The sequence below is a fragment of the Corticium candelabrum genome, chromosome 15 (genome assembly GCF_963422355.1).
Source record: "Corticium candelabrum chromosome 15, ooCorCand1.1, whole genome shotgun sequence".
Lineage (NCBI taxonomy): Eukaryota > Metazoa > Porifera > Homoscleromorpha > Homosclerophorida > Plakinidae > Corticium > Corticium candelabrum.
The window spans coordinates 2,330,712-2,345,711 of record NC_085099.1 but is presented as its reverse complement, the minus strand read 5'-3'; the positions used below and the strand labels follow the sequence as shown (position 1 = coordinate 2,345,711).

General features: G+C 42.0%; 3 protein-coding genes and 1 long non-coding RNA gene across 6 annotated transcripts in view; all 4 read right to left on the bottom strand.

Annotated features, from left to right (window-relative positions):
* Nucleotides 1-1,151: 1,151 nt before the first annotated feature.
* Nucleotides 1,152-1,808, bottom strand: LOC134191615 (uncharacterized). The gene has a single exon (XM_062660236.1). The coding sequence runs from the start codon at nt 1,581-1,583 to the stop codon at nt 1,179-1,181; it is 405 nt and encodes a 134-aa protein (XP_062516220.1). The 5' UTR covers nt 1,584-1,808; the 3' UTR covers nt 1,152-1,178.
* A 683-nt stretch (nt 1,809-2,491) lies between these two features.
* On the bottom strand, nt 2,492-4,374 carry LOC134191309 (uncharacterized). Of its 2 annotated transcripts, none has more exons than XM_062659912.1 (5): nt 4,189-4,374; nt 4,050-4,128; nt 3,279-3,570; nt 3,050-3,104; nt 2,492-2,900 (listed from the first exon to the last, which is right to left on the bottom strand). In XM_062659912.1, the coding sequence occupies exons 3-5, from the start codon at nt 3,330-3,332 to the stop codon at nt 2,560-2,562; spliced, it is 450 nt and encodes a 149-aa protein (XP_062515896.1). In that variant the 5' UTR covers nt 3,333-3,570; nt 4,050-4,128; nt 4,189-4,374; the 3' UTR covers nt 2,492-2,559. The 2 variants fall into 2 exon arrangements, with proteins under 2 accessions (XP_062515896.1, XP_062515897.1); XM_062659913.1 differs by lacking the exon at nt 4,189-4,374 and having other exon boundaries at nt 3,279-3,449; nt 3,509-3,570; nt 4,050-4,077.
* Nucleotides 4,375-4,613: 239 nt separating this feature from the next.
* On the bottom strand, nt 4,614-5,380 carry LOC134190473 (uncharacterized). The gene is made up of 4 exons (XR_009971637.1): nt 5,309-5,380; nt 5,059-5,157; nt 4,895-4,987; nt 4,614-4,706 (listed from the first exon to the last, which is right to left on the bottom strand). It is a non-coding gene; the product is annotated as an uncharacterized LOC134190473 (long non-coding RNA).
* A 3,949-nt stretch (nt 5,381-9,329) lies between these two features.
* Nucleotides 9,330-15,000, bottom strand: part of LOC134191377 (ankyrin repeat domain-containing protein 50-like) — a 7,508-nt gene continuing 1,837 nt past the window's right edge. For both annotated transcript variants that reach the window (XM_062659990.1, XM_062659991.1), the window contains exons 7-10: nt 14,411-14,472; nt 14,235-14,351; nt 14,021-14,075; nt 9,330-9,821 (exon numbers count right to left, since the gene is read on the bottom strand). In XM_062659990.1, the coding sequence (XP_062515974.1) occupies nt 9,529-9,821; nt 14,021-14,075; nt 14,235-14,351; nt 14,411-14,472 (527 nt within the window). In that variant the 3' untranslated portion in view covers nt 9,330-9,528. The remainder of the gene's footprint in view (nt 9,822-14,020; nt 14,076-14,234; nt 14,352-14,410; nt 14,473-15,000) is intronic.

Here is a 15,000-nt window from a genome sequence, read left to right as displayed (position 1 = left end):
CATAATGAGACAATCAATAGAATGATCAACACACAAACACAAACAATAGCAAAATCAATGCATTACACTCACAAATATGTTTAATACATGCACAACAGACACCACAATATCAACTCAACCTCTCAATACTCAAACTCACAATATCTTTCTTCATCACATTAATATCTTTGACGTTCAGTAACAGATCAACAATATCTTGTGCTCCAATGATTGCAGATACAATCAAAGCTGTATATCCCACCTGCATACACAAGAATGTATTATTATCATTATTCCTCCATCACACTGTACACATGCTGCAAGAGAAAAGAGAATAGAAAATGAAGACGACCTGATAAGACAATAACTACTGCAAAAATACTCTCCAACAGTCCAAGTTGAATCAAATAAAAACCAACAAGATTATTCATCTCTGCATGCAATGGCTGCTTCAGCCAGTCACAAGTCAACACTGCTGCCTCTTGACCAGCAACAAGAAACCAAAACGTTGATTGTTGGATTAGATTGTTACATCTAGTTGATATCTATCATCTTATCAACAACACATCACACTTTCACACACTCAATCAACTCACCCAGTCAGTCCCATTAACATCTGCTGATTTAGTGAGTAGAAACTCAACAATCTCCTTCTTTCTACTCCAACACGCTTTTATCAGAAGAGTGTCCTATTTTGAGATCAAACGACGTGCAGTTCATTTCAACATCCAATACACACATTAGAACTCACAACACATACCTCATACCAATACTTAGAACGTGCATTGATATCAACTTGAGTATCCAAAAAAAGACGCGTTACTGACTCAATATCACCTCTACACACCGCTTCACTCAATTCTTCGTTCATTTCTACACAACAAACAAACAATAACACTCCACCACACAAAACAACTCACAAACTGCTTTCTTTCTCACACATTCTAACTCTACTGTCTATCCCAGTCTACATACATTATTTTATATTATTTGCCTACCTACATGACTATTGCAAACTGCTCACCTCCGACGTGATACAAACGCAAACGACGAAGTGACAAACAAATTTCCCCGGGACTTTACAACACAATGGTTTGCGCATGCGTAAATCAGTTTGTTTACGACACGTGACCTCGTTCTAATCACGTGTTTAACACGTGCCCAAATAGATGTCATTTAATTAAATTAGAAAACATAAATTATTCACATACAGTATGGTACACTGGAGCAATAGTAAATATCATTGTTACTATAATTTCTACATTCACTTCAATGTACTGTGTCCTCTCCACGTTTGCCCTCTGACCGCGTGTAGCAGTCGACATGCTGATCACATCCTCTGACGAACTGAGCGACCGCTCACGTCCCGTCGTTTGGTTGGTCGACTTTCTTGTTGCCATGGTAACTGGACCCTCACTCCGTCTCTCTCCTTCTCTCGACTCTCTGCGTTGATTCTTCTCTTTCAGCGTGTAGTAGACCGTCTTCCTCACTTCTGTCTGCACTCCGAATCTCAGTTGGTCGATTGTTGGCTCGGCTTCGGCTAATCTTTGAAGAGTTTCGTCGTAGTCTGCTTGCAGTTGCTCGTTCAGTTGACTTTTGTTCATCAGTTCCGACTTTAGGTCTGTTATTGTCACCCCGCGTCCCAAAAACGTCGCTTCTGTCGCTCGAGCGTCGCTGCCTGTGACGCGGTCGGTCTGAGTCGTTGCTCAGTGGGGCCCCGCTACAAGACGACGGCGTGAAACGATCGCTTGTACTCATTCTAGCTTCCCTACGACTTCACTCTTCGTCACCTATCGAGCAGTAACAGACATTTTCAAATTACAACTCATCACGTGCACATCCCGGATGCGCTACCTCGGAGTTCTTTCTTCCTAAAGGATCAAATTTATGATGTCCCGGATACATTAAACACTTGCAAATTGCAACTATGTAGTTTATTTTATACTTTACTAGTATACATGGCCCATCCTTCGTACGGGCAAGATACTGTAGTGTAAAGATCTGTGGACACGTCACGTGCAATCTTTGTTGCGAGGTCCCGGATGTGCTGAATGAATTCGAATCTTGCTCTTCGCGCTTGTTTCGATAGAAATCGACACACTCCCCGTGTAGCGCTTGCTGCAGAAAACGTGTAGGTTGGATTCGGTGCAAATGCAATCATAATTTGGAGAGAAACGAAAGCACTAGAAGAGTAAGTTTTGTCGGCAAGAGATATTCGATTGCTCGAAGCTTTGCGAAGGATGACGATGCATACAGTCTACACAGGACTGGTGTGGGCGTGTGTTCGAATAAACTGGAATGTGTAGCGTCTGCGTCATCAAGAAGTTTTACGCGGGGGTCGACCCTCGAGAGGGGACCCGGTGCATAATTTTTTAAATTGTTTTACGCAAACCTTCCCCTGTGCGTGCCGATTTCGGTTGCAAACGGACAAAAGACGTGGCCGCCAAACGCGAACACACACACACACAGAGACATTTTGAGCTTTATATATTTAGATTATACTTAAGCTGCAATTGTAATCTAGAAAAAGCACTAAACACTAAAATACATAGCAAAATGCATCAAGCATTACAAACACAATCATTTGGGTGGACAGACATTCTCCACCAACTCACGACCAAAAACATCTACTGCTTGACTGGTTCGTCCAATGTCACACAATGTCTGTATTATTAACCGACGATTGGCTTGAGCAGCAAAGTGATTGGCCCACTTGTCCAATGCTCTTCTGCTTTGAATAAATAAGTCTGCAGTTTCACGTTCTATAACTCTTATCTCATCCACTGCAAACAAGGATGGACAGAGAAATGAAACAAATTCCTGCCAATAAGGACGAACTTTATGAGCTACAGCCACCATCTCTCGCTCCGTACATCTGCTGTTTGCTACCAACATCGGAGTCAGTTGATTTGCCGTTCCTGCTACATCACAAAGCCACATTACCATGCAGAGAGATGATCGTTCAATACACAAACAAACCGGCAGATATCGTAAGCAACTTAACCTACCGGAGACTCACTAAAGCATCTAGAGTCTATGATATACCCAATCTTTCTTTTTATGTTATTACCTGCCGCTTGTGACAACATGTGATACTCGGCACAAGACGTGTGACCTTCACCAACCTGCAAGACAACAAAACAAACATTCAATCACAAAGACAAAGAAAACAGACAATAATTATTATTCCATCTCCTTCCTACTCCAACTAGCTCATGCAGTACAAAGTCAAAACAACAATAATTGAAATCAACAATCATATACTACACATCTGCAAGCTCTATGTGTGCTTGTCCTACTTTCTCGCTTGCCATTCTGCTAACAGTAGCAAGAGCAGACACGAGACATCTCATTTCCTAATCTTTCTCTTGGATCTTGGTTGTTAACCTCGTCACTTCACTCTCATGGACCAGGGATGATTGTCTTAATTCTTCCTTCATCTTCTCCACTTCACTCTGCAGTCCAGCAATCTATGCAACACAAGCACAACCTGGGAAACAGACAACTAGAGATGAAAAAGTCACATTACTGTCTCTTCATATTAATGTTTCATGATAGACACATGCCCCTCCAGATCGGAATGAGATCTCACTGGAAGAGGAAAAACAGTGTCACTTAAAATGAGCAATAAACATGATGCTAATGTACACACATGTACAAAATACAAACAAGTAGAAATTAACAAAAGACAAACAGACAGAAATTTACAGACGAGTGTGTAAAGAGATAAACACCCAGATATGTAGAGAAGAACACAACAGTAAAATATTATTAACTCATTAACTGATTCTATTGACAAATGGACACACACACACACACACACACACACACACACACACACACACACACACACAAAACACACAATAAAACAAGCAGACACATCACCTCAACCCAAATGTTGAAAGGAAAAAAAGTGAGAAGATGAAAAGCAGCACATCACTACAATAGCTCCACAGACAAGATAACAAGCAAATCATTCAACAATATCAATCTAACCTCACACCAAAATCATCACATTAAATCAAAAGAAGAAAAAACAAAAACACAAATTAATTGTTTCTTTCACTTACATCTTATGGCTTCTTCCATCATCTCAACACATCACTGTGACCCTCTTTCTTGGCAATCTCCAGTGGTGATCTCCTCTTACTATCCCACAATGACATCACGTTAGTAATATTATTGACTGAAGGATATTGAATGCATCACCTCTCATGTTGGGGACTCGCTCCATGTTTTAGGAGATCATCAACACAACACACATGACCGTTATGGACAGCATACCACAGTGGTGTACGACCATCTTTAGCATTGATATCAACAGGAACAGAACAAGACAAAAGTCTCTCTACAATGGTCACGTGATTAAACGCTGCAGCAAGATGGATGGCTGTCCTTCCCGACTGAGTAAACAAGAAACTGATAAGATATTGAGAGAGTGTTTATGTTAAAATATATTAAAGCAACAGACATTCCATTCAACACACACAATGAGACATTCAATAGAATGATCAACACACAAACACAAACAATAGCAAAATCAATGCATTACACTCACAAATATGTTTAATACATGCACAACACACACCACAATATCAACTCAACCTCTCAATACTCAAACTCACAATATCTCCCTTCATCACATTAATATCTTTGACATTCAGTAACAGATTGATGATTTCTTCAGATCCATGCATTGCTCCTATCATCAAAGCTGTCCATCCCCTCTGCACACACAAGAATGTATTATTATCATTATTCCTCCATCACACTGTACACATGCTGCAAGAGAAAAGAAAATAGAAAATGAAGACGACCTGATAAGACAATAACTACTGATTAGATTGTTACATCTAGTTGATATCTATTATCTTATCAACAATACATCACACTTTCACACACTCAATCAACTCACCCTGTTGGTCCCCTTAACATCTACTGATTTCGTGAACAGCAACTCAACCATCTCCTTGTTCTTCTTCCAACACGCTTGTATCAGAAGAGTGTTCTATTGTGAGATCAAACGACGTGCAGTTCATTTCAACATCCAATACACACATTAGAACTCACAACACATACCCAAACGAAATCACGTGATATCAACTTGTGTATCCAAAAGACGCGTTACTGACTCAATATCACCTCTCTTCACCGCTTCCCTCAATTCTTCGTTCATTTCTACACAACAAACAAACAATAACACTCCACCACACAAAACAACTCACAAACTGCTTTCTTTCTCACACATTCTAACTCTACTGTCTATCCCAGTCTACATACATTATTTTATATTATTCGTCTACCTACATGACTATTGCAAACTGCTCACCTCCGACGCGATAGAAACGCAAACGACGAAGTGACAAACAAATTTCTCAGGGACTTTACAACACAATGCTTTGCGCATGCGTAAGTTAATTAGTTTATGACTCGTGACCGCGTTCTAATCACGTGCCCAAATATGTCATTGAATTAAATTAAAAAACATAAATTATTCACATACAGTATGGTACACTGTAGCAATAGTAAATATCATTGTTACTACCAGTAAATGAAGCTGTGTTTACACCGTCGCTTCAGAGCTACGAGCGCGCGCGCGCGTGTGTGTGTATTTATTGTAAATATTAACGTAAATTTTATTAATTTTTGTCTATTTATTGTTATTATCATTAATTAATCATTAGCTTATCGCTAGAATGTATAATTCTTTGAAAACCCAGGGATGCGTCGATGTGATTAATTAAAGATAATTAACTAAATATCATCAATGTCCCACACTACACTTCGAATTCAGTACATGCACATGCATGCACATGCGTTACAGCTGCGTCTCTTGCACGGAATTGGCTTGTTTACTATCCACGTTATTTCTCAATTCTGCATGTAGCGTTCTTGCTTGCATCACTCGAGATGGACACGATTATCGTGCTGTCGTTAGCCGTCGCTATCATCTTTCGTTCCGTTAATTAAAATTAATTCTTCGTAGCTAGAGATCGACGTACGTGCACGGGAAATACTGTAAAGCAACATGGATGTGTAGCGACCGGATCCAGAAAAAAGCATGCAACGCAATGTTTCCTACGAATCTTTCTTGCAAGACGACGTCGATCGTTCACTACTTACGGCTACAACATATTGCTCTCTCGAAGATCGCGGATGACATGTCGGTCGTACGCAACGGTACGTGTACACATGCATGGTCCCATGGAACCTTCGCTTGGCTTCTTGAAGAACGATGAATTCGTTTGTTTTGCGATTTTTCTGTAAAAAGTAACAAACGCGTACAACTATTACCTGAACTTTACTCTGTGCTTCTCGGTTTGACGACAGTTTGACCGTAAAATGGAGGTTTACGACATCTCGGCTTTTCTGTCATAATGTGCGGATTGTTACGTCACCCATTGTTAAGCTATACGAGCGTAAGGACACCACAATAAGTGGTGGACTGCTTCGCGAGAACCTCACTCTAAACGGGCTGAATTGACTTCCGGTTTGTCTGTCGGTATGTCGCTATGTTTGTACCTATGTTGGTTTGTTTGTTTGTTTGTTTGTTTGTACTTATGTTTGTTTGTTTGTTTGTTTGTTTGTTTGTACTTATGTTTGTTTGTTTGTTTGTCTGTTTGTATGTGTGTGTGTCACGCTCGGGGCGTTTGTCGAGCCAATCAGCAATCGTTTTGGGAAGCGAAACGTAGGTGACGTATATAGGTTATCGACGTGAATCACTCTCGGGAATTGGTTGAGCCAATCAGCAGTCCTCTGGGACACCGACAATGGGTGACGTAACAATCCCGCCCATTATGACAGAAATCCGAAATGTCATATCCATAGTAAAAACGTTATATTAGACCAGCATTCATTGAAGTTGCCTTGTGTTAGTAACCACTGCATTAAACTTGTAGTCTACAACAACATGCAAACATGGAAATTAGAGGTGACTATATCAGACACATGAACAAACATCTAAGCAACAGACACTACGCCCATCTAACACCGTTGAACCTGTCAATAGAATTCTTTCCCCCCATAAAACCAAAACCTAAAGCCATATAGCATAATACTTTACAATAGCTGAAGAGTCCCGAACAGAACTGCTGATAACTAGTCTACACTGCCTGTGATTATCATACAACTATAATCATTTAAGTCTATGCAACTGTATAGACTGTTTATAAACACTCGCATTAGTCATACTCATCATACGAGTTTTCATCACTGGCTTCAGGCACGGTAGAGCTATCGGGTATGTCACCGACCCGTGCCGTAATTAACCGTGATTGGACTAATAATACTCCGTGGAGAACTCATTAATTAAGAAGTGTCGAATTACTTCGTCGATGTTCACTTCTCTCGTGTAGTGAACGTGCATCGAGGCCAGACCATCCGGACGGGGTCGCATCATTGTGGTGCGAAGGTACGTCTCGAGGCGTCTCGGAGAGCTAAAGCTTCTCTCACAAGAGCATGCGGTGACAGGTAAGACGGCAACGACACCGAGCGACCGCTCGATGCATGGTGATAGGCTAGACTTTGCTGGTGCTACGGACGCTACCCGTGACGAAGGTAATTCTAAGCCTTTCTCTGAACTAGTCACGGCATTATCGCACCAACGATTCGACTCCGCTGAAAAGGTTGCTAGAGAATGACCATCCGGCAAATCATCCTGGCATTGCTCCGCAAACGCCAAAGCTGCCGACTTGTTTTTTTCTGGGTGGGCTGCTATATTTTCAGGAATAAGACTTAAGGCTTTTACGACAATCTGTTGATGTTTTCAAACTTAGCATCCATGCAAGTGGCCACATAACTCATCTAGCATGGGGCTAGTTACTGCCTTCTTGAAGTAGTCTGATGGAGAGACCGCAACAGCATTGTCTCGATGTGTGTGTCTGGCACACACTCTAGGCACGGATGGCTCGGTGTCGACCTTGAATATACAACAAACGTCAATACCACGATTAGCTAACTTGATAGCAACTGCAAAATTTCCTACCGTTGATGCCATTGCCACTGCCTTAGCCCACCAGTTAGCATGTGTACCATCGACAGCCGTGCGAGCCTTCTTGAGCTGGTCATTCACATCACTAACGGTTTCGTACGCACAAATGATGTTCAGCGATGATTCCTGAAGAGCTATTGTAAGGCTGTGAGAACGTAGCTCATAACTTCTGAAACGATCACGAACGTGGCTTTAGACCCGAAATCTACAGCAGATTTCAGTAGAGAACTAGCTTTTGATGCGGTGTCTGCGTTCCACTGCGACCTAGGAGCTTGGCTGATCTGCCCCAGTGTGTCAACGACGGCATGTACAAAGCCTGAAAATTACGGCCTCGGACCTCAGGCAAACAGACACGCCCATCTTTTAGGGTGGTTCCCGGGCACGCTGGGAACCGTCCCGTGTACGCCCCTGCATGTGTATTGCTACAGCTTTCCTACAGTGGTTGCCACAGCAACTATTAATTAACAATCTCAATTATCAAACTTCCAAGAAGGGAAACGTTAGACTATATTCTTTATCAACACCGACAATCTGCTACACTCCAACAGAGCACATTGCTACAAGTCACGTGACCTCGAATCAAGATACAGTACGTCGTATGTACTCACCAGCTCTAGGAACGACACGGATCGAGGCTGCTCTTGCACTAAAGAACTGTAAAACATCAGAAAATCGTTTTCACACATTCTTCATGAAATGATGAAATTTGCATTAATTATCGTGTTTACACACGTGGTGTACCTGTCTGCTACTTTGCTCCAGCGGTGTGACTTGCTGCAAGATTCCTGTTTGGTCCGTCCATATCAATTTGTAGCTTTTCTCGATCTGTAACCAGCGTCCGCCACTTATTTCGGTCTTGGGCTAGGGAATACCAATCTGTGTTAGTCATGTCTAAAGCTTTAGGGTCGGTTGCCACGCCACATCCCTCCATTTCTTGACATCATGACAAGACTGTTTTGAGGATTAGGAGTGCGATTGGAGTCCATAGGAGCAACATGACCCATGGCAACGCAGCCGGTGTGACATCAAAATGTCAGAAATTTGTTCACTCATGCTGAAATCTAAGAACAACTGCTTTGATGTAATGCGTTTCTCCCAATGTTGATGTCCAGGGATTTCAAGTATGGTCGTGATATACTGACCAGACCTCAATAATGGGAAAAACCCAACACACACAGACACACACACACACACACACACACACACACACACATGTGCACACACACACATGTGCACACACACACACACACACACACACACACACACACACACACACACACACACACTGAGTAGCCATTGCATGGGACAACATTTAGTTGCAATACCAAAGCTACAATAGCTCTGCCCATGATATCCCTGTTATGTAACATTTAAAATTTGGCATAAATATTACACTGCACATAATGTTTAGTGTGTCCAAGCTGCAATTCTAATAAAAACCCTAAAGCACAAATAGCTAAATGCATGAAGCATTACAAACAAGAAAGATATTCTTACTAACACATCACTCAACAATAAAGCATAAACCATATGACAACAAAGTGACAAAGTCAATTATTCTATTGTCCACCGTTCTGTGTTTTCAGTCTCTCTTGATGTTTAACCACCTCATCTCTTATTGTAGCACCACAAATTGGCATGGAAATACGCTGGCAAGCAGACAACATCATACGAATGAAATCGCATGTGCGAACAGCAAGTGCTTTTGTTTCCAGTATGGCACGTAGTTTGCTACCAAGTACAGGAATGGATGAAGTGATTGAGTTGATTTCAGGCATTCGATATCCTAACTCGAGTCCAACGTCACTCCACTGATCACAAGCCAAAGCACTGACAGCATGCATGACGTCTCCTGAAGCAAACAAGTATTGTTATAAGTGATAGAAATGTTCACTATACATTGCAACTGCATAAAATTGGATGCTACTGCAAACAGTTTAACACGTAAACACTCACTGACAACATAAAAATTCAATAGACTGTAGTGTTGATAGTAGAGTCCAGATCCGAAACTCAAAGGTTGATAGAGATCCGGGTCTTTTGAGAGTATTATTGACTGAAGCGGTGCTTTTCGCTGGGTGTTGTGTTGTTTGGTGTGTTAGTCTATTGATTAGAGCGTTATAGCGTGCTATTCTATTAATTAAAGCATTACAGCTTGGAGGTCCCACCGAGATCGTCAAAATGGATGACTGCAGAACTTGTCGAAAAGAAGTGGAACAAGAGGAGCGAGCTTTGATGTGTGACTTTTGCAAAGGATGGGAACATGTCTCATGTGTGCGGGAGTGCGACACACCCAGTGAAGCATTGTATGACGCACTGGTATCTTGTAGAAGCAAGGCCATCGTGTACGGATGTACGTCGTGTCAGAAAAAAAGTTCCACAGCGAAGCGAGTTCACGAGTTGGAATTGCAAGGTGAGCGAGACAGGTCAACTTACGAGTACTCTCTGAGAGAAATGCAAGCCGAACGTGACCAGCTTCAAGCGAATGTAGAAGAATTAGAGAGGCACTTGTTAGAGGCAAAGCGACGTATTAGCGAAGTGCAGACACTGGCGAGGGAGCAGCGTCTGGCTGCAGAATCATGCTTAATAGGAACCTTGCGGAGTGAGACACATGAAAGTGCCGCACACATGGATGCAGTTCAGGCAACGGAGGGTAGCAACCCACATCTACCCGGTTTCAAGGTACTTTCACAGCGTGTGGAGAAATTTAGTGGTCGTAGTGGGGAAAATGATTTTGACGTTTGGATGCTGGATTTTATTGAAGCAACCGAAGACTGTGGGTGGTCGGATGAGCAGAGGGCTAGATGGTTTTCTTGGTTCCTATCTGGTCCTACTAAGGCTACATGGCGTCACACCTTGAAGTCATCGGAGAAAACTTGGGATAGCATCATGGAGATATACAGGGACAGTATGGTGTACACCTTGACCCACGTGCTGCTTACCAACGCTGCCAGGAGTTGCAATATGAACAGTTTAGCTCTGTACAAGGACTACTGGATGCCATAAGAGACTACAAGCGAATGGCACCAATAAGCTCACTGATGATGTCCTTGAGTCTATATTATGGACTAAAGTACCTGTAGAGCTTCAGAAAGAGGTAAAAGAGTTTTCTGACGGTTCGGTACAAGCACCTTTGCACAAGTTACTGAAGGCTGAACTGGTACTTGAAGAGCGTGCCAGACGAAACACAGACAAAGATAGAAAAATTGCTTATGGGCAAGGAAAATTACAGAGTGGGGAAGTGAGAATGCCTAGTGCAGAGGCTCATACCTATTCTTCATTTACACCAGCCAGGATTCGTTCTCAAGGCTCTCAACTTGGCACTCGCGACATAACTTGTTTCCAGTGTAGGAAAACTGGTCATATAGCTAAAGTATGCCCTGAAAAGAAGATCATTGAAGCCTCAAGAAGAATAACATCAATAGACAGAGAAGAGGAGGAGTCATGGATTCACAATGTGACAGTAGCTGAAGAAGAGAGTAAATGCCACATGAGGAGGAAGGGCCCAACTTACAAAGTTGACATCTCTGTTGAGGGAGTTCAAACTAGAGGCCTTCTTGACCATGGAGTACAAGTCTTACTGATCACAAAAGAATTGTTACCTCGAATCAATGAGAAGCAAGGTTGGTCCTTGGAACAGTGTCATTCACGAAATTTGGAGATGGGCTGTCAGCCAGTAGGAGCAGGAGGAGACATTCTGGGAGCCACAATGCTTGTAAACTTGCAGGTAACGGTAGAGGCAACAGGTAATACAGAGTACATTCCCTGTTATGTCCTGTCATCATCCAAACCACTTTGGAAGGGAGAAGTGAAGGATTGTGGTTTGATTCTTGGAACAAATGCTCTGGTCATTTTAGGTTTCATGGTTTATCATGCTAATAGAGCCACAATTCAACCAGAGAGAATAGAAAATCATGAGAGCAATAATTCTGAGGTGTTACGTATTACTCTTGGATAGAAGTTGTGTGTTATGACCTTATCAAACTAAGACAGTTAAAGTTAGGGTAAGAGAGGACGAGGAGCACTCCACATCTCAAACGGTACCAACGGGAGTTCTCACACCATGTGAGTCCATCTTGGCCAGAGAAGGTTGCGATTTTTTGCAGGAACTATGGGATGGTAGTCATTGTACCAAGGTAATTGTTACAAATTAGGAGCGCCACCCTATACAGTTGGACAAGGGTATGACTGTTGGTGAGTTGAAGCAAGTGGCATTGGTAAAGTGGTCAGACCCCCTGTGGGAGGAAACTGTTAATCCCTTGGTAGGGGTCTGTCATCTTCCAGATGATCTACTTGATGATAGACAAGCACAGCTTCAAGGAAGGTTATCTCTCGATGTGAGTGTTGAGGGTGAGGCAAGAGAATTGTTCATGCGACTTTTACTTTCTGAACATCAGGCCTTTGCACTGTCAGAACAGGAGTTAGGAGAGACAGATGTTGTGGAGCATGTGATTGATATGGGGAATGCAAAACCGGTTAAGGCATGCCCACGAAGGTTGCAATATGCGCTACGTGTGGAATTAGAAAAAGAACGAGACAGACTTGAGAGTACAGGGTGCATCGAGCCATCTAATAGTCCTTATGCATCGAACTTAGTTCTAGTGAGAAAGAAAGATGGAGGGTTAAGAGTTTGTGTTGACTATTGAGGAGTAAATAAGGATACCACTCCTGACTGCTATCCAATACCAAGAATTGACAAGTTGATCGACACTATTGGTCGTAGAAAAGGCAAGTTTTTCAGTTCTTTGGATCTGATGAAAGGCTATCACCAAGTCAAACTTGCAGAACAGTCCAAGCAGAAGACCGCCTTCTCTTGCCATAAAGGTTTGTTTCACTACCGCAGGATGCCGTTTGGTTTGACAAACGCCCCTGCAACTTTTCAGAGATTAATGAATCAGTTGTTCTCAGGTATTGATTGGGAGTTTGTCTTCACATACTTGGATGACATTCTAATTGTATCAAAATCTTTTGAAGAAAACCTCAGTCATGTGAGGAGGGTGCTCGAACGGTTACAAGAAACAGCACAGATACTAGGAATTAAACAATTACCGACATCAGGTGGACATCCTCAGACTGATGGACTTGTAGAGAGACCGAATCAAACGTTGAAGCAGATGCTATCCAAGGTAGTCTGTAAAGGGGGCAAAGACTGGGACGAATTACTAGGTCCTATTCTTTCCGCAGATCGGACGGCTCCACAAACATCTACAGGGGAGACACCATTCATGCTAGTGTATGGAAGAGACACCAGACTTCCCACAAGCCTGGACTTCTATCACCCGTGTACTATTCCTGCAGTGGTAGCCACAGATTATGCCAAAGAATTGTGGAAGGAAATGAAGAAGGATCGAAGTGTGGCCCACAAAATGATAAATCGCGCACAGGATCACCAAATGTGCCACTATGACAAGAAAGCAAAAGACCCTGCCATCCAGGAAGGTGACATTGTTATGCTCAAGGTGGAACCAAGGTTTAAATTGGATTGTGCATTTAGAGGCCCATACAGAGTACAATCTACTACGCAGACCAATGCTATTATAAGACCTGTGAGCAATCCGACTGGTGAGGAAGTGGATCTTTCACTACAGAGGCTTTCAAAATGCCATAATGGTCTCTTGGATGTTACGCCTTGGATGGATCACGGAAAGACGAAAGCTAGACAACGAAGACAGGTAGAAAGAACATTGTGTGGGTTACCTTGTGTCAATGTGAATGTGGAGGCAAGCGATACTGTTAAAAGAACTAAGTGTGGAAGGCGGATACGTCATCCCGCACGATTCCAGGAATGATGGCAGATCACTCAGAGAGGGAGGAAGATGTAGTGTTGAGAGTAGAGTCCAGATCCGAGACTCAAGGGTTGATAGAGATCCGGGTCTTTGAGAGTATTATTGACTGAAGCGGTGCTTTTCGCCGGGTGTTGTGTTGTTTGGTGTGTTAGTCTATTGATTAGAGCGTTATAGTGAGCTATTATATTGATTAAAGCATTACAGACAAACACAACAATGCAGAAACGAACAAAAAACATACACACACACACACATGACTTCTCACCTGCTGGCTGTGACAATAACCAAGATTCATCAGATACCACGTGGCCTTCACTAACCTGCCAAGCAAGTATTTACAATCATTCTGTTCCGTCTCAATCAGTAATATAAACTACTAAACTAAACTGTCGTGTAATTTCATGTACATGTATGTATCCTATTGTACATGTGAACAATTTGTGTGCTTGTTCTACTCTTGACATTCTGAGACGTCTTACTTCCTTCTCTTTCTGTTGGATCTCGGTTCTCAACCTCCTCACTTCACTCTCATGGACCAGGGATGATTGTCTCAATTCTTCTGTCTTCTTCTCCACTTCACTCTGCAGTTCAGCAATCTATGCAACACAAACACAACTTGGCAAACAGACAACTAGAGATGAAAAAGTCACATTACTGTCTGTTGGTCTTGATGTCTCATGACAGCAACATCTCCCTTCACGTACGGATGAGATCTCACTATAAGAGAAGAGATGGAGTCACTTAAAATGTGCAATAAACATGATGCTAATGTACACACACACACAAACAAACAAACAAACAAACAACTGCAATGTGTCCAACACAACAAACAGACAGATCACTCAACCGACATGCAAATGAATACAAAGATTAATTGAAATGTAAACACACAAACACGACATACAAACAAATAGAAATTAACAAAAGACAAACAGACAATAATTTACAGACGAGTGTGCAAAGAGATAAACACCCAGATATGTAGAGAAGAAGACAACAGTAAAATATTATTAACTCATTTAACTGATTCAATTGACAAATGGACACACACACACACACACACACACAAAACACACAATAAAACAAGCAGACACATCACCTCAACCCAAATGTTGAGACAAAAAGAAGTGAGAAGATGAAAAGCAGCACATCACTACAATAGCTCCACAGACAAGACAAGACCAAATCATTCAACAATATCAATCTAACCTCACACCAAAATCATCACATTAAATCAAAAGAAGA

Excerpts from the sequence above, each read along its gene's own strand:
- LOC134191309 (XM_062659912.1), bottom strand. The coding sequence starts at position 3,332 with ATGAGATGTCTCGTGTCTGCTCTTGCTACTGTTAGCAGAATGGCAAGC. Across the intron at positions 3,105-3,278 it reads GCAGAATGGCAAGCGAGAAA|GTTGGTGAAGGTCACACGTC; the intron begins GTAGGACAAGCA and ends GTTGTCTTGCAG. Across the intron at positions 2,901-3,049 it reads CATGTTGTCACAAGCGGCAG|CAGGAACGGCAAATCAACTG; the intron begins GTAATAACATAA and ends TTTGTGATGTAG.
- LOC134191615 (XM_062660236.1), bottom strand. The coding sequence starts at position 1,583 with ATGAACAAAAGTCAACTGAACGAGCAACTGCAAGCAGACTACGACGAA.